Source organism: Vicugna pacos, chromosome 7, assembly GCF_048564905.1.
Source record: "Vicugna pacos chromosome 7, VicPac4, whole genome shotgun sequence".
In the NCBI taxonomy this organism is placed as follows: Eukaryota; Metazoa; Chordata; class Mammalia; order Artiodactyla; family Camelidae; genus Vicugna; species Vicugna pacos.
In genome coordinates, this window is record NC_132993.1 from 21,713,026 (window position 1) to 21,732,933 (window position 19,908).

General features: G+C 41.2%; 1 protein-coding gene across 1 annotated transcript in view; it reads right to left on the reverse strand.

Moving 5' to 3' along the window:
- Positions 1-19,908, reverse strand: part of SND1 (staphylococcal nuclease and tudor domain containing 1) — a 379,404-nt gene that overhangs the window by 193,380 nt on the left and 166,116 nt on the right. The window contains exon 12 of the mRNA XM_006202257.4: positions 16,892-16,992. Within this exon, the coding sequence (XP_006202319.1) occupies positions 16,892-16,992 (101 nt within the window). The remainder of the gene's footprint in view (positions 1-16,891; positions 16,993-19,908) is intronic.

Consider the following 19,908-nt stretch of genomic DNA (forward strand, 5'->3'; position numbering starts at 1 on the left):
TTGTTTTAAAAGAGGGCTGGCTAACTGACAGCACAAAGTCCTCAGGAGACCAAAAGAAACAGAACTCAGAGCACGTAGGTAGAAAATCAGTTTGAAAGAAAGAGGGTGAAATCTTCAGAGATGGGGAAGGAGGAGACACGAAAGCAAGCAGGAGGAAGACAAGTCTGGGGCTGAGAGAATGAGGAATTAAAGGCATTTTTCTCGATAAGCCCATATTTTCTCTATAAAGTGGGAGATGCGATTGTCTGCTGACAGTGAGGGGAGACAGAACGGAGTCGGGGGCTTGACTGAAGATGGTTGTGAAAATCTAAAATAGCTGTTTGTAGTGAAATAACAGCATGAAAACAGCATTTGTGGAAAATTGATCCAGCAGCATTATGCAGGAAGAAATGGAGAACAGAAAACCTGCTGTTAGAAAAAGGCACATCTAGAAGGCTATTGTGTTAATATAGATCTGAGTTGTTGATTGCATGGAGCAGAGTGAGGGCAAGAGTAATAGGAAAGAATTCTTCAACAAACCACTGCATCACCACCTCATCACTAAACTGCTTTCTCCCAAGGCCTCAAGGGTGGTCAAGGCAGGATCAAGCATCCTTCAGTATTTCAGCTCCTGGTGTGAACTAAAGCTATGGATGGCTCCTCCCTGGCTTGTCAGTGATTTTCAGGCTTCCCAGTCCAAGATGCTTAATACTACTTCTTGAACGATGCTGCAAAAACCAACATACGGACCCATTAAACCTGAATGGCCATGCCTGTAAGGAACATCTGGAACATATCCCGTATAAGTGGGGATCGATTCTGATAAGTAAGCAACACAAGTGATTCTGGGGCACATCTGAGTTTGAAAGCCAGTTTGAAAAAAAATCAGCATCAGTGTTAAGTATGTTGGCTTTGAGATGAGAGTAGGACATACAAATGGGAATGAAAGGCAAGTATGCAGTAAGTTGGGGGTAGGAATAAGCAGTGAGAAATTAAAAGTTCATAATCATCAGCATTCGGAGGATAGACGAAGCTAAGCATTAACAGCACAGCGGAGGGAAATCATTTACAGACAACAGAAAAAGCAGGATCAAGAAGACCTTTAGAGAATATGAAGCCAGAGGACTTAAATCTTTTCTTTTTTTAAAGTATTATATCAAGGCAAGGTATGGCACTTAGAGTACATCCAGTTCCTATTTCTCATTTCATCTCTCAAGTTCAGTTCTAAAGACTGACCGTCAACAATGCTGCTGCTGTACAGCATCTTTTCTCTCAAGAAAAACACAATATGGTAATGCTTTGAGATACATTTACCTAACCTACTTCCAAAACTCATCTTCCTAAATTAACCAAATGGAGAGAAAGTCACCTCAAATTCTCTGTTATTATAGAAAGCAGTAAAGGTGTCTGGTAACGCAGAAAGGACCCTGGCCACGAATATGTAAGCTTTAGAGAAATTCAAGAAACCAGCATATGTGCAGATGTCCTCCGAGGGACACACCAATGCAATCACCAGTAGTGTTTCTCTCTCAATGGAATTCCTGCCTGACTGCTGAGCTGGGTGCAAGCTCATTTCCCCCATGGTGAAAACTGCTGTTGAGATGCAGAACTCTCCACCATCTGCTACTGAGAATTAGCATAATGACAGATTATCTAATCCCTTACAGTTAACAGATACACGTGGTGCTCTTACAACCCCAGTTTGGTCGCATCCTCACTCATGTGGGCCTACCCCCACCCTAAAAAAATTGGTCCTCCTACCCTGCTGGTAATGAATCCGGCCTGGAATTTACCCCCAGTCTTGCCTAAGAGTCCAGGTGCTTGGCCCTGAGAAGCTGTGCTAACTCATTTCCTTCAGGAATGGGAATGCAGCTGTTATTCCAGATGCATATGGAAAGAAAGAAAAACTGTCTCTAGGAGACCCGCAAAACTACTTGTGCAGGGCAGTGTCTTCAGAAAACAAGACCAGGTTGAAAATTGCAACAGGGTAAGACGAAGCAAAGGTTAAGTTCGTGCTGATCCTGTGGAGTGACAGAAGGAAAAAAGAAAGGCAGAGGACAGATGTCAAAGTTCATGTTTTCAAGGAAAGCATCTTTGGGGAAATAGCCGCAAAGTGAGCCTCACTTTCCAAGTCCCGAAATGTGTCCAGCTGATGAAGCCATCAGCGCAGGATTCCGCTTCAAATCCAGCACTCCTGGGGGACAGGTCGCCCTGGGCTGATAAAGACGCCATGCTCACCTCTTCAGCAGCAGCATGTGGCCTAGGAAAGCCGCCTACCCCCCCAGCCATAGCACTCCATCACCTCGCCACCGCAGAGCCAAGATTCATGGCTCCCACAGCAGTCCAGTGTTATCCAATATGCATGAAATCAAAGTTCTCATCATTTCCAATGGTCAGAGGCCAGTGGGTGTGAAATCCCAGAATACCAGGATTAATGAAGGAGTCATCAGAAACCCAGCATTAAATCACTTTTGTGGCCAATGCCGAGAGTGATGTCCGTGATACATTACAAGGCTGATTAGAAAGAAACAAGTTCCAATTTAGAAATGAATTACTGGACTAAAAAATAAACTGGTTGGATGGCTATCACAGCAATTTCGTTATTACAGGGGAAGGCGGGTGGTGACAAATCAGTTATGTCACGAACGGAAAATCACAGGAATCAGAATTCAGGGGTGAATACTTTCCTAAAGACATAGTAAGAGGAAGAAGGGAGTCCTGACACTATGGCCAGATTTCACCTCTTTTCCTTTCTCGGTTTTCCTGGTGGTCGGGGGTAGGGATGGGGTTTGCAGGAGGCGGTGCTATTAATACTTTGTGCCCCGGAGAGAAATTTACTCTAGTTTTATCACAATCACAGTCTGTTTACAGTCCTGCTGTCCCTGCCAGACTAAGAAAAGTGAACTCATTCTTCAGCTCATGCTTAAATTTTAAAAAGTACACTTTCCAGAAAAAAGACGACTCAGCTATGAACATAGAGGGTAAGCTGTGGAGAGGGCTGCATAGGGCAGGGGGAAATGGGTGCTGACCCTCGTCAACTCTCTTCTAATCCACAACGAACACGGCCTTGTTGCTGAGCACAATCTGTCAACGTGAGAAACAAAGCCCTCAACTAGTGCTCTGAAGATAAAGTGGGGTGGAAAACATGCAAGAGGCAAAGTGGGCAAGGTATGACCTCCCTACACACTACATACAACTTTCCTGATTTTCCAGATGGGAAAAAACACACCCTCCAGAGACTCTTACTTACTTTTATGGATCTACCTTAGGACAGTGCACTGATAAGAAAAATACGTGCCCCTCAAGTTCTATTCAAGCTCGGGCTAAGAGGATCCCTTTACAGGCAACGATTTCCAACTACAGCCTCTCAACCCACAGAGTTCATCAACGCAGGACAAGGTATGGAAAACAATTCCAACTATCCAAACCAAAATAGGAATAATTGTTGTTGACTCTTCCAACCCACTGGAAGAACAAGACTGGTATCTCTCCCTGAAAACCATCTCTAAGACCAGGTGATATAATTCAAATACTTCTCTCTCATAATCGGGCTGACAGTCAAAATATTTAACATTACAGTACTGGCTACTTTGTTATCCCCATGAATACTAGCTGAATATAAGCCCTGTTCATAAACTGAAAGGCAGGAAGGAAAACAGCCAGGGTCATAAATGGGGTTATATCTAGAAGGGCATCAACAGAAAAGCAAATCACTTGAGGATATTAGTTTGGATTAAAGGCTTCCAAATAATTATGCCTCGGTCATCAAAATACACACTGTTAATTGCAGATCCATCAGTCTACCCCACAAAATAGAGCACAGAAAACTCTAGGGCCTCTTAAGATATTTAAATGTGGGCTTGAGTCTTTAATAAACCCCACAACTGGCATTTATTAAGTCTAACAAATGGATACATTATCCTTGAATTTTTTTTGTTTCCCCAAAGATACAGTTCTGGTTAGTTAATTGCTCTGGTCAAGTCTGATTTTGCAAATCCACAGACTTCCAAGTGAACCTAGTGTTTATGATGAAGAGCCTGAGGAAGGAAGGCTACGCAAAAGGAAAAACCCACACCAAGCCTTAAAGCCAAGATTTTAACACTCCCTTTTAGGAACCTGACGACAGGTTTAATAGAATTTTACATTACCAAGAAGACATCCATTAAGGAGGCGTAATATTAGCAATACTGTTTATGCCACTTTCTCCTTCAATAAAGGCCAGATTAGGGCCTTAGGAAACGAGGGTGAATGACGTGCCAAGGACACTCTACAAGCTGGAGGCAGAGCTAGAAATAACCATCATCCCCTTCGACTTCACGTTACTCTGCCAATCTGCACTCTTCAGAAGCAGAGCTGGTATGACAGAAGTTAGTGGAGGGACACGGCTGAGCTTACGGACTGAAAGGGAACTGAGAAAATACACATCTGTGAGGTTACTTCTATTCTTCCTATTACCTATAGCCGTACTTATCTGAGAGTAGATGGGAATGTGGGTTTTGGAACCTCCTGCTTCCTCCAGACTTCCTTTCATGGCGCTTATTAATATTGGCAGCACGTTAGCATCACCATTCAAAATAACTATGCCAGTAAAGCCAGCATCTCTAGGGGTAAAGATCAGTATTTTTAAACTGTTTAAAACAACAAATACGAGCACCTAGATTTTAAATATAGGGCACCATTGCTTTTTTAAGAGCCCCAAGTGGTTCTACCATGTAGTTTTATGAAAAACTGTCCAGACAACTAATATATTCTCCTTTTCAAGAATTTAAGGGGCTAAGAATGACTGAATACAACTCAAGGCCCCCAGAATTATAAATGTGTCGAAGAACCTGGCATTCCCCAAAGAACAAGAACATAGGAACTGTGGGTAGGGGAGAGACCCAACTTTGGAACTGGTTCAGAATGGCAAAGTCATCCCTAGTGGTTCTGTTTAGGTCATAGGAAGACAAGGACGCCGTTATGGGAGCAACCAGGGAGGAATCTCTCCTCTTTGTCTCTTTAGAACAGAACTGCCAGTTGCCATGCTGCATTTTCTAGGCAGCTGTGATGACAAGAGCCCCATCGAAAATGTAGGCATCACTTGGGGAGGGGGAGTTCCCCGCCTCTCAGAGGAATAAGGGACAAATAAGCAAACGCGTGGCCATTATGACAAAACCAGGCCTACGTATCCAGTTTATTATTAGCCTGACATTAAACACCACTTAAAAACAAAACAAAACCACCCACCCACACAAACACACACCCAAGACAGAAAATTACATAATGGCATCTGGAATGATCTGCTTTGACAGTATAAGGAGAACCAGCCAAATCACAGAGGGGTCCAGCAGAGACCAAAATGGGGATGGGGCAGCCCTGGAAAGTCTTTTTTCAAGTCCTCTATAGTTTCTGCATGCATTGTTTAGAGGAAGGAATTCAAAATAATACTCTAGATTCTGGAAGGCTGTCACTCTGTTCTGAGAAATATCAAGCCACTATTAACTGGAAGAATAACCACCTTCTTCTACCAAGTCCAGTCATTCTACGTTAAGTCAGGAGAAGGCTGTCTTGGCACAGGTTGCTTCTTGGGGTGGAAGCTCACGAGAAGTTCTCTCATATGGGTCAGAAAGGGAAAACGGGCCCAGTAAGAATTCTCCTAATGGCCCTGTTACGGCTTCAACATCTCCAAATCCTACCATGCATAACCCAGCCAGCTGGCACCACAGGAAGAGACGAGTTGTGTTTTTTTCCCCAGAACCCATTAGCCACTGGACCAAGCCCAACATCAGTGCGGATAAGGTCTAGAATGTGGCAGGGGCTTTAGACTTCCACCACATAAACAAAACAGACAACCACTGCAGGTAAAAGCTCTAGAAATGAGTTTCCACTTATGAAATGACCTAAGTCAAAACAAAGATGTTTTCTGGTGGCCAACTTTTTCCTAAGAATTAGAAGACAGTTTTGTGGGTTTTTTTGTTTTTTTTTAACTAAATGATTCTTAGGTTCGGTACAAGCAACAAATGAGCCCAGCAACATGGTAAGGGTTTTGAAATTTCCTCCTCTCCCCATCCCTTTGGGGAGAGACGGGTTATTTTGGTTCCTTATTGTGAAATACAGTAAGCCATTCCAGAGCCTTGGTGGTCAACCCTCACTCAAATGGTCTCACCTCTCCATAACCACAGCCTGTGCTCAGTGACATACGAAGGAACCCAGTTTCAAAGGAAAGTTTCTCAGAAAGTGTGACAAGGATAAATGCTTTACATAGGTGCTCCTTACTTTAAGGGGAAAATAGGGGATTCTGCAGTCAATGTCAAGATGATTTTTGTTTTGGAAGGAAGAGGGATGGTGTAAGAACTGCAATGTAATTAATTCCCCTTGCCGCTGACCTGATACGTGACGGTTTATAAATCACAATTGTAACACAACAGAAGCTCACATTAAGGCAGTCGTTTGCTGAATCACAGCAGATATATAAACAGGTAGATCAGAAAGCCAAAAGGCTCCACGTAAAACCCACACTAGAAACTTGATTAAAGGCAGTCCCAGGTTTCCTTTGCCCTTTATGAAGTACGTATCATTAAACATCTCCAAATTCTAACATGTATGTTGCCCTTTAAGGTCCAGATATTTACTAAATCCCTCCACGTTCCACTTGCTGTAAACAAACACACTGACGGCAAAAAACAAAAAAAACAAAAAACAAACAAACAAACAAAAAACACAAAAGCATCACAGCAAAGAGGATCATTCTACAAGATCCAAAAAACCTGACTTACAGTAAGACTTTTAAGATGGGGTTACCGACTAGCAGCATTTCTCAAAACAGTCAGGAGCCCTCTGCCTTTTAAATGTTTCATACATACAGGTAGGAAATAGGTACATGCAAGCAAGGACACCCAGGTAGGCTGCTTGCTAGCACACCTCTTGGTTTAAAAGGTATCACTCAATAAACTGTTTTCACTAAGGAATAAATATTGTCCCTATTCAATGGTAAATGTATGTTGAACCTCTTGAAACACTAAAAATTACTCATTGTAATAGCTCAGTAGTAGAGGGCATGCTTGGTTAGCATGCACAAGGTCCTGGGTTCAAGCCCCAGAACCTCCATTAAAAAATTAGTAAAGAAACCTAATTACCTCCCCCTCGAAACAAAACATAGAAACATAATTGAAGAAATCACTAAATAAAGATGGTATTTTAAGAAATTACTCATGAATTTCTACTTCTACCTTTATGGAAGTACTTATTAGTCATCACTGCCTTAGGTGAACAGAGTATACACTGAATATTTAGAAGGAAAATTTAGTGGCAACTGAAAAAATGAGAAAAGAGATAAATCTAAAACCAAAGTGTCTGCCAAGGAACAACTGCAATGGACCAGTACAACAAAATCTAACCACAATCCAACGTGGCTTTTTTTTTTTTAACTAACCTTTGAGCATGTTCTGCATACCATTTTCTGTATCTTAATCAAGCTAATCTGTGAGGAAGAAATATTATCAGTGGCTAGGCTTGGGGGGGGCGAGGAGGATGAGATCATGAAAAGTTAAGAGGATGGAACAGAAAAACATTCAAGAACAATCTTGAAAAAGGAAAATGCTGCGTGAAAAATGGCCAGAGATGTAGGAGAGGTGACAAAGAGAAAAGACAGAAGAGACGTCTAGACTTGAAATTAGGTCAGTGACCAGTTCAGAGGCCGGGCTTAGGGTTCATTTAAGTACTTGATAATCATGTAAACACTTCAAATGCACTAGCACATTTAATCCTCACAACAGTCCTATGAGTGCAGTATCATGATACCTAACTTTCAGAAGGAAAAACTAAGGCCCAAGGGTGCACAGCCTTCAGGGAGCAGAGCGGAGGCTGAATCTCAAGTGTGTGTACCTCTGAAGCCTACTTTAAAAACATGTCCACAGCATCTTCAGATCCAACAATAGCGAGTCTTCATCTCAACACTATGCTAAACAGTCAAAGTTCTCCTGTTCCTGAATTAAATTCTTAAAAAAATAACCAGTACTCAAAGGGAATAATCTCCAAACAAGTTATATTGGCATGATGAAATAATGGGTGATTTCCAGCCCCCTCATCTTCTAAACTTTTGAAAATGTCACAATTTTTTTTTACTTATGTTAAAAAAAAAAAACAAACAAAAATCACTCAGTATGAACTGGAACAAATCCCTGTTAAGTGGCATCACCACTGGGAGATAGAAAAATCTGTAAAACTCCATTCCTATTTCCCTCACCACTCTGTTCTGTGCTGACCACAGGAATTGTAAAGAGAAAGGGGCTGAGAAATGGCATGAAAAGACACACAATTTATCCTTATTGGTAACCATGTCAAATGTCCCCTCTCCTTATCACATCAGTCGCACTATCCGAAGGAATAAAGGAAGAATGCTTGAGGGAGGTCGGAATGGCAGATTGAGAACTTCTGTCCACATGGCTTTCTTTACAAGGTCCCACTGAAATGACAGTAAAGACAGATATGCACAAGAATAAAGCCCTAACGGTGCTGGAAAATAAGAAAGCGTGTTAACAGCATATCAGAAAGTCTGCACAAATTCTGAAAGACAGAAAGCAGATGGGATCAGATTGGTGGCGAATCGGGGGCGCCTCAAGGGCCTTTATTGACACAATGAGTGGGCTTTGGGAACATAACCAGAGCAATTAATCAGGAACAGCATTCAGAAGAGCTGGGCTGGCCGGCCTTCCCCGTCCGCCCCTGTGATCCCCACAGTGTTGCTGGGAGCGGAGTTTTGACCTTCGGTGAAAGAAAAATACTCTGCCTAGCAAGTTCAGGCAATTCTTTCATCACATACTTGCATGTATAATCCTGAGCAGATCACATCCCCCCAAAGCACCAAAAACCCTCAACAAACAGAGTTACAGGCAGACCATTTAACCCCTGTGGAAATTCCTAGCTTAAGCACCAGCAAAAAACAACCCTAATAAAAATGGCTCACAATTAAAATCTCTAACCGCATTGCAGCCTTGAACTTGGGCGCTCATGCCTCCTCCTCCATCTAGAGCAGGCGCTACAGGGCTTTGTTTTCAATAGAGACCATTTCAATCAAAACAAAGTCTGATGCAGTGTGTGGCCTTCATTGATCCACTGTTTTCATTCTGGAAAAAGTGTCTTTGCAGCTTTTCTGACTGCACCTGCAGGTTGCTACTGAGCTTAACGTAGCGAAAAGCATAAAGGTTCTTGAAGCCACTCAAGTAGTGACTTACACTAAAGGAAGTTATTGCTCTAGATTTCTCAACTTCACATGTTTAGGTTTTTCTTAAGTCTTTATGTATTGATAAGTCTCTTCCTTTAAGAGTAAGAAAGTTTACCCCTTATTGTTTTAATACTTTAATGTATTTGGACCATGTTACTTACAAACCAACAGGACTTGAACATAGCTCCTTAAATGTAGAACAAAAATGCAAAGGTTTTAAAAATGGGAAGAAAAGTTAGAGATGTGAATCATAAGATACAATACTGCAAAAGAAAGAAAATAATTCAAGAAGCAACAATAAAAAAACCTCTTTGAAGACATTAATGTTCAGAGTTGAAAAGCCAATTGAGTATGCAGCCAAAAGGACAAATCTAGAAATATTTTAATAATATTTTGGAAAACCAATGATAAATTGAAAATTGTAAAAATACTTCCAGATCTGGGGGTGGGGGAGGGGAACCTACTACATTTAGAGAAATAGAAATTGAACTTCTCAAACATTGCTGAAGCAACAGAACCCATCATCTTCAAAGTTTTCAGGAAAATAATTTTGAAGCTAGAATTTTATAATGAAACAAATTGAGAATACAGACAAAATTCAGATATTTTCAGACATTCAGAAACTTTACCATGCAACACATGAGAAAAAAAATCAAGATTCTTCAACAAATGAAAGGAAAAATCACAAAAGGAATGACTTGAGATACAGCGGCAACTGCATATGAAGAAGTACAAAAAGGAAAAATAGACACACATACACACACAGAATTAATTCAACATTTCTCTGGGGATTTAATGGCATAGATTTTTCTATAGGTCTGATCACATTACTATACTTTTGGGTCCAACAGTAACACATACACAGTCCTAACTGCTATGGGGGGTGGGGAAGGATAGGTTTAAATATTTACGATCAACTTAACAAGCCAAGGTTAGAAGACAATTACACTGATAGCAGAGAAATTGAATAAATGCTATAAATTTTGATAAAAGCAAAAAATTCACTTTTTAAAAAGAATAAGAAAAAGTGTAAGCATTCTAATTTCCTAATCTTTCAGAGTAGAAGGTACATAAATACTATATAAAGTTACACAGAAACCCGAAGATCATAAAGTTCACCAGTGGTAAAATAAAGATAAGAAAACTAAGGGTTTAAGAGTAGAATTAATAATGCATATACATTAAAAAGCGAATATACTATATAAAGCTAAAAATTTAAACGTTAATAGTGTTGATTTATAAAATTATAAGGATAACCCTCCAAAAGAGTGAAAAGCAGACACTGCAGAAGGCATCCAGTCCTCTGTCCGGGAGGCAGGAGCCAGGTACGTGGTTCTTTAGGTCCCTAAGAGGACACAGAGCAGGACGGGGACCATGGCGAGCTGTTGGGATTCAGAGCTCTACTAACACTGAATGACCCAAGATCTGTAATGTTAGCAGGACAAGGACAAATGGCTTCAGAAGGTGGTCACCTGAGTATTTCATTCTGTCTACTGACAGTGTAAGTTATTGACTCATCTAAAAATTGAAGATATAAGAGGAATTATCTTTCATTTATATTTTAACCTGTTTCTGAGTGATCAATTTGTTCAAAGTCCCTGGCAAGATCTGAATAGAACAGAACCTTTTCTGGTACCATTTAAATGAAGAACAAGGTTCTGTGGGCAGCAAGGCCAGATACCCAACAAGGACTCTTGATGGCTCAGCAACCTAAGCCAAGAATCCTGAGAAAGAAGGGCAGCCAGGAGAGCCTCAGCACACGGGAACGCCTGAGGTTGTGTCTGTGGCTACATTCCCAGTGCCTGGCACACAGTAGGCCCACAACAAATACTTGCTGAATAAACACATCAATCTGTTGTTCTTAGCAGATGATACAGGAGCAGTAACCTGTCCCCTCTCTGGGCCCAGTCCCCAAGTGAGCTATTTTGAGGGCTCACAGAAATCAGAAGAGTAACATTTCTACTTTTTCCAAACAAGACCTCTAAGATTATTCTGAACACTATCCGTATCTCTAAACTTTCTAGAATGTTCCTCCATGATGATGAGCTCCCCTTATTTGAAGAAAAGCCTCACTTTCTCCCAGGCTCTCAATGGTATACTTTGTGAAATAGACTGGGGGGGCAGGCAGGGGGCACTTCCCAATGACAGGCTCAGTAAATACCACCATCCACTACTTGGCGTTCTAACTCAACTGATACTGAAAAAAAGAACAAAGGAAAAGGGGAGAAAGAACACTCTTGCTAAGCAAAGGATTCTGCTGATTTGTAAGATCTGTGCCCCATTATGAAAAGCTTAATTGAACTTCCATATAGTGATGATGGTACTACAATAATCTGAAACTGTCTCGTCTTAAAAAAAAAAAAAGACTCAGCAGCATGAGATTCCCATAAATAGACAGCCACAAAACGTCTGAGTCAAAGATCTGTCAGAAACTAAACAGTGTTTTCCTGACTCCCACCCAAACCCTTTGAGACAAACAAGTTCCTTCTTACGGTGCTTTATGGGGCCGGTCTCTTGATAGGATCACTGTACTTGAGCCAGCAGGAAAACAGGTCTAGTTATTCCACTATTTCTTTCCAAAGTATTCTAAATGCCACTGATGTTTCCAATGTCAGAATGGTCGATAGGCAGAATTCTACTATTCGACATAGCAGAAGGAGCACAATTTCATAAATCAAGCGCCTATGATGCCCAGAAAACAATCTAAGGTGCTCTTTTCAGAGGTGAAGGTTGGTTGCGTGTTTATGATTTAGGTAGGGGGAGGAACGCTTACTCTGATGTCTTCTTTTTCCTTCAGAGCAGGAAAAGCTGTGTGTGTGTCGGGGGGGGAGTACTCCACTAAAGTTGATGAAGTGTAAGCAATAAATCTGTGCAGAAAAGCAGTGGCTACAACCCAAATACTACCTCCTGGCCAAGCCACTGAAATTACTACTACCTCAGGTACAGAAAGAGCATCTCTTCAGGATTCTGGGGGCCACCTGGTGAACAAGAGCACAAGGGTAGAAAATAGGGTTTCAGGAAGCCATGTTCTTCCTATGCTGAATTTGCAAGTCAGGTTTTAAGATCTGGCCTGACAGCGAAAGCTTTAAAGCCACAGAACTCAAGCCAGAAAAGCTAGGGGCTGAATGACACTTATTCCTGCTATGGCTGAGAAAAACTGAACGAGGATTAGAAAAGCATTATTCTAGAAGAAGGACAAGACCTAACCTCATGCTTCAGTCACTAATAGAACAGCCGAGGAAAGAAGTATCCCTGCAAATTGAACCAATAAAGAGGAAAAATAACCAAAAACAAAAGTCTGATTCCTCGCTAATGTAATATATAAATGTATAAATGTAGAGTAATATATACAGTGATCTAGGTAAATACAGTGGTCTGTGTAAATGTAATAAAGACAAACTATCTGTGAAGAGGCCAAAGGGACGTAAAGGAAGTTCATAAACATGGCTGTGCATCTGTGACGTAATAATCATTACAGCAGAGAGGTAACTAAGATGTCCCGGGACCAACAGACCTTCCATAATACCTCTGGTACTAAGAACCCCATGGATGGCAGTGGCTTTGCATGGATGGGATGGGGAATAGAAATGGTCAGGGCAGGGGAGCAGCAGACTGAAATAATGTTTCAAAAAACTGCTGTCACAAAATCCAAATCACCTCTCAAAAAACTGATCTTGTGCAGAAGACAAGCATTTTCCAACTGTTCCTACTCCCCAGGTTCCACCTCTGTGCCATCTATCACTTTTCAAAATGGGCCATGTCTGTCGTCCCCCACTGTTGTGAAACACTTCACATAATGAGAAGCAAAGGGGCAGTACCTCAGTGACAATGTATCTACTGGGTAAGTGATAATTTTCCAGGGATGGGGGATGGGGTGGTGGCATTTATGAGTGTCTATGTGAGAGGCTTGACCCCAAGTTATATTTTTAGGTGCCCCTCTATAGATGTGAATGATTCTTTAAACACTTTTCTTCTCAATGTGATGGACGAAAAGACATAGGCAATGAAAAGACAATAGATTCTATGTGTTCACCAAATTGGAGCTCAAAGTAAATGTGGAGCCCAGCACAAGTAAAGGTCACCCACAGAATCTCACTCTTCAAGAAGGCTCTGGCAATAACCAAAGAATGAGATTTTAATCACTGAAGCTAATTACATAGAAGACTAAATCACAGGAAGAGTTATTTAAGTGTCTTAAATACAATAAAAAGTAATTAACAGGAAGCGCCATCTTGACAGCTTCATGTCACAATCCAGGCCTGAAAGGATCAGCTAATTCCCAACCTGGGAGCCAGAGAACGAGAAACAACTCGAAGTTTGATCTTTTTATTTTTTATTTAAACTGTTTTGATTAACAGATAACAACTCTTGCCAACTCTGTAGTGAAGTTAATCAAGAAAAAATTTTAATCTACTAGAGGAATGACGAACCTCGCTTTCATTGATTCCCCAGAGGGCAAGAGACGGGGAGCTGAAGACTATGTCACACCAGAGAGGTCACCCCAAGGCCATGTGACTCGACTCCCTCTCGGACAGCAAGACGAAGCAGAAGGATTAGACCTAACCCTACTGAGGATACAGATAATCCACACACTTCGGCATGTGAAATACATTTAAAAATCTGCTTCGGGGGAGGGCACAGCTCAGTGGTAAAGTGTGTGCCTAGCATGCACGAGGTGCTGGGTTCAATCCCCAATACGTCCATTAAAATAAATAAACCTAATTACCACTCGCCTCCAATCCCCCCAAAAATTTTGCTTTGAAAGAAGGCCATCTCATCTGCCTCTTCCTTCTCTTCCTCCTGGAATAAGCAGCTTGAGAAAAGCTATTCCAGTGTCAGAGAATCCTGGAAAGGCCTCTAGATGCTCCGAAGGCCCACATGGAGGTATACGAGCCTTAAGACGTAATTTAGATTGGGTCACTTCTTAATTCTACAGCATTTCTTCAGGCTGAACAAAGCCTAAAGCCTGTCATGAGAGATGCAGCGCGTAACTATAGATAAGCTCTAATCAACAGCCCTCCTTCCCTCAACTGATCTGCACATTCTATGACCTTGATGCCACTCTAATACACCTGTGCACTTCTGTCCCCAGATTTACAACGGTCATTTTAACTACGTACTTCATTAAATATTTTATCAAATTGAAATATGAGCACAAAAAGAATGCACATTTATGAAAATAGGTGAACAGTTTAAAAAGGTTTAATAAGAGGAACGGCCTAAAATAGCTGCAAAGTGTCCAAAAACGAGTGCAGGAAAACTGTAACAGATGACAGTAGTGTAAATCACAAAAATTTAGGATTCCATAATTAATGTTTTGAGTCACCATTCCAAAAAGGAAGTTATGCAATTCACCAGGGTATCAAATAGCTGATCCTTGCTGCCCATATAACAAAGAGTTGGAGATGTATGTACATTTTTGTGTTTAAAATGAAATTAATGTATCTGAGATAAAATTAAACCCCGGCTCTAGCCAATGTTTCTGAATAACTAACCATTGAAGGTCAGAAGGTTTTTAGTGTACCTTAATTCTAAATATAAGCTGAGTATTTGGTCATTATTATTAATACCTCCCCTTTTCTATAGTATTATTTGGAACGATTTAAGTATAGAAAATTCAAGGAAAAAAAAAACAAAATCAAGGCCATGGGAAAATAAAGAGATGCCATGAGTAAGGCCCAGACATAAAAAGCAGACTAGCAATGCACTATCTTGGCACTGATCCTTCAATAACCAAACAAAAGAGGAAAGTCATCAGATAAAAGTTTTAGAATATTGATGAGATTAAAACAAACCTGTAGCTAAGAAATTGCTGTCCCAGGTAATGAGACATCTAAGTATTCCCAGCTATAATTCACAGAGATATTTTGAAATACAGGGAACAGATCATTCATAAGTTTACTGAACTCCTACCATCTGGTGAATACTGAGACTACAGCAGGGAACAAAAGCAACAAAAATTCCTACCTTCAGGGAGCTTACTATCTAGCGAGGGTTAGACTCAAATAATATTAGTTTATCCTCGCTTTTCTCCCAATTGCCACCCAGCGGTTTACTCATCAAGTCCAGCTGAGTGGAAACAAATCTATAAGGAAACTCAGAGCACCCAGGTACCCTGCCAGGCTGGTGTAATCTGAGGTAAATACTTTGGTAAATCATACAAAAATAAACTTTACAATCTGATTACAGGAACTTGGAGATAAAGAGTTTAAGGTTAACTCCCCTCTAGAACTCTTCCAGAATGTCTGATTTTAAGAAGTGTAAATTCACTGTGAAAATATGCCTCAACGGTAAGCAAACAAACAAAAAATCCACTCTAATGGGTCATTAGATAAAGATGAATGGAAGTCATCTGCAAAAATAAGAAGATGTGCATTTTGACAGTAGTAATGATGTTTTTTACCAGTAATTAGACAGGGGGAGTGGTTATTTGAGAGGATTCCTTGTTTGCAACTATAGTAATTTTAACATAGGGGAATTACACCTTCCAGCTCTCCGTAGTAGGAAAGCATGCATCAAGCTCCTAAAAACTGGTGAAAAATTGGTAATAATCATCACTGCAAGTTATACACATAGAAGAATAAGCAAAATATTTCCTAGTTTCCTCCATTCCAAAAAAACGTTAATTTCTCAAGAACCTGCTTCTAAAAACAACCTGATGCCTGTGCTGGTGCTAAGGTAATGACATCAAAAGCCTATATTCAGTTCCTCTCAACAAAAATGAACTCTCTGAGTGCTGTGTTAACATTAACGCGTATGGCAGTGGTAAGGGTAGCTAAAAATGCTTCTTTCCAAAAGTGAACAGCACAAGCTGGGGGGGAAGGGTGGGGAAGGGAGCTCCCGTGTGATAGGAGAGCTTTTAGAAAGTAAATTAGCGACAAGATCCGCTTTTCTCTCAGAGGCATGCTAGAGCTTAGAGAGGTGTTTCTGCTAACGGCTTCATTATACTTTCAACAAGACAATCCCTGTTTTGATGAGAAACCTATTCTTTTCTTTCCCTCCACCATGCCCCCTTAAAAAGAGAAGAAAAATACCAGTTTGGTAACAAACAGCACTTAAGACTGTTAACTAGAGAGGGAACCAATTACCACGCTGATCTATTTTACGCAGCTAGAATTGCTACTGGGGACTGACTGTTTTAACGTTCATTGTGGAAACACGGCCCAGCAGGCTTCCTCCTCCCCCATCAGATAAGGTCCCTTGGATGGTCCCCTGTTCATCAACAAAGCTCCCAAGAGCCTTTGGAGTAAGACCAGGACACAGGCAGCACAGCAGAAGAGGAAGACCCTGTCATCTACTGATTGCTTACATCTATACAAAGAAAATGCTCAATTAACCTCTCTGAGTTGTTTTTTTTTTTTGCTTTACAATTAAGCTTCCTAAACTATTATGCAGAGAATCTTTCTAATTTTGGATAGTACCTAAGAGCCTGATCGACACTCAGTAAATGGCAGTATTAAGAGTAAGAATGAGTGCTAACTTAGTCCCAAGCCCACAGAGCCCAATAAATCTTAAATACCAACAATAATGACAGGACATGATTAACTAATGAGTGATTATGAGCAGTCTGCAAACGAAGTGCTACACAGGCACGCGACAGTTATAAGCCACTGTGTTAAGAGTAACAGAAAGCAAAGCAGGGCGAAAGGGAGAGTTAAGTGAGGCGAGAACTCTCAGCTACAGCCGAGCTGCTGTCAGCCAAACACTCACATCCCTCCGATTGTGACGGTGGCACAGGTCCGCTCTGAGAAGGCAGGCACCGTCTCTGTGGCTGGGCTGGCTGGTCTAATGTAGTCCACAGTCACATTGACCTGAAAATAAATAATCAGGGTAGTTAAGGTTGAGAATTTGCAACACGGCAAATTCACTAGTAGTCACGTTCGCCTACACAGCCGTAAAAGCTAACCTCATTCACAGTATGATTTTCTGTGTGTAAGGGTTTAAAAAACAATCAAAAGAGAGCTGAACCACACACTGGGGGAAATTACCTGTAAAAGTCATCTCTGATAGAGGACTGTTATCCAAAATACAGGAAGAAAGTGAGTATGATAAGAAAATAAAAACCCAATTTTAAATGGACAAAGGACCTGGACATCTCACCAATGAAGACAAATGGCAAATAAGCATATGAAAAGATGTTTTCAGGGAAAGGCAAATTAAAACAACTAAGAGTTCCCACTATACACCTATTAGGATAGCCAAAATCCCCACCACTGACAACAAGTGCAGGGGAAAATGTGTAACAAAAGGAATTCTCATTCACTGTTACTGGGCATACAAAACCATACAGCCACTTTAAGAGGCGGTTTTGTACAAAACTAAACAAACATTCACCATTCGTTCCAACAGTTGAAAACTTAGGTCCACACAAAAACCTGCACATAGATGTTTCCAGCATCTTTATGGATAAATGCCAAAACTTAGAAGCAACCAACATGTTCTTCAATAGGTGAGTGGATAAATTGTGGTTCATGAAGACAATGGAATATTATTCAGCACTAAAAAGAAGTGAGCTATCAAGCCATGAAAAGACACGAAGGAATCTGAAATACATACTGCTAAGGGAAAGAAGTCCATCAAAAAGCTATATATTGTACGAAAATGCAAAAATACGAAGACAGTAAAAGATCAGTGGTTGCCAGGGGTTAGGAAGACAAGACAGGGATGAACAGATGCAGCACGGAAGACGTCGACAGCAGTGAAACTATCCTGTGCCAAACTATAATGATGGACACGTGTCATTATATGTTTGCAAGTCTATACAACGTACAACAGGAGCGAACCCTAGTAAACCACGGACTTTTGGATGATGACGTGTCAATAAGACACGTTCCACTAAGGACGGAGGCTGTTGACAGCAGAGGAGGAAGCATGCATGGAGGGCGAAGAGGGGATAAGAGAATTCTCTGTACTTTCTGTTCATTTATGCTATGAGCCTAAAAGATGCTATGAACCTAAAAAGAGAACTGATACCATAAGAGAAAGACGAATGGCTGAATATTTAAGGCCCCAGAGAGAAGAGGTTTGGAGCTTTCCTGCAGGACTCCTAGACATTATGGTAAAGCAGTTCTTTAACCTTTTCAGCCTCCTCTGAAAATCTGTTTTTTACAAATGTGAAATGCCTCTATAGAAAGGCTGCATGTAATTTCCGTCAGGAAGAGAGAAATTATAATAAGAAAGCTGCTTAATTCTAGTATATATTCAACATATGGATATGGACACACTAAGCAATGTTTTTTCTTTAGGAAACCTTTCAAGAAAATATGTTTGTGTCAAAATAAAGGCGTATGTGGTATCCGTTAGGTAACATACAGGGTCTATTTTATAGAATTAAGGTACATGCTTGGCTTTGGTCATGGCCAAGGTTTACATACCAGTACAGAGGAGATACATGGGTCCACCACCCTGGAGCCATCACCACAGTCTCAAAGCCAGGAAACCTAAATACATCTTTAGTTCCTAGCAATCAGCTTAAAGACAGCATGTTGCACAAGCACCAAGTTCAGCCACACTGCGGGTGGGCACCAGCAAAATCCTTCCAAACTTCCCGTTCCCTAGAAAATCCATTTGAAAAATGAATATGGAAATTTGGAGAAGGACTGCTGCCTCAAAATTCTGACTGTCAGCTCACTCTCTTGAACTCATCATCTAATCACATTTTAAAAGCAACAAGGAACCAGATCAGAGAGAAAGCCAATTAAGGGCCGAAGGTAAGTAAATTTTGTGAGAAGTACTGTCATAACACAGTAACACAGAAAGAAGAAAATATCGAGATGACTCCTCAAGTCAGATGTCTACACTGACGTTACTGCTTAGTCTGATCACCTCGTCTAAAGCGAAGGAGACGATAAATGTGACAAGTGTGATCAGATGGCAAGCGGGGTAGAGACAGGGTTGAAAACTGGTACCTCCAACAAAGAGGTTTTAACAGTTTCCCTGAAGGCAGCTGGCCAGACATTACAGGTCAAGACAGGGCAAGGAATGGGAGGTCTACACACAGAGAAGCATGGGCGACTCAGCCAAATCCCTGGGAAGGGAAGAAATTTTCTGCATGCGGTCTATGTTGATCCACCCTGGACTCTCCTCTGGCAAGGCCTGATAACTAAAAGAAGCAGGAAGAGGGCCAGGAAAGCACGAGGAAACCTCTCGAAGCTTATGGCAAAAAATCACACAGGAAATAAGAGGCATACAGGAGCTAAACCACAAATGTGCCCACACCATGGGATGTAAAGTAACTCAGGGCCAAGTTTAAAAGGGGCATAGCCACAGGGTAGGGCCCAATTTGGGTCATTCAGTGGGAGGTCAAAAAAATATGTGGAGATGTTCACTTTTCTTTGTGTTTTCACCCAAACCATCGAGTAATAAGCTTGAGCCCTCAATTCTACCACCAGGGGGAGAAAAATTCATCCCTGCTTAAAAATAAACTAAGTGAATCTCAAGGTTACCTTGCACCTGCCAATGACAAGCCTCCTCCTTGGCAGACAGGAGTGGGACAGCAGCTCATCAGCGCAAATACACATGGCACAGAGTAACATCAGCTCTCTACCCTGGGAGCATGCTAATTAATCAGGAAGACCACTTGAGTAGTGGCGGTGGTGGTGATGATGGAGGTTTAAGAGTAACAAACAAAAATGAACACCTAAGCATCTCACCTTCCAGGCCAAAAGGCATGCTATCCCCAAACTGTCTTCAAAAGAAATCAGTGGGCAGGACCCCCACCCCCTTTA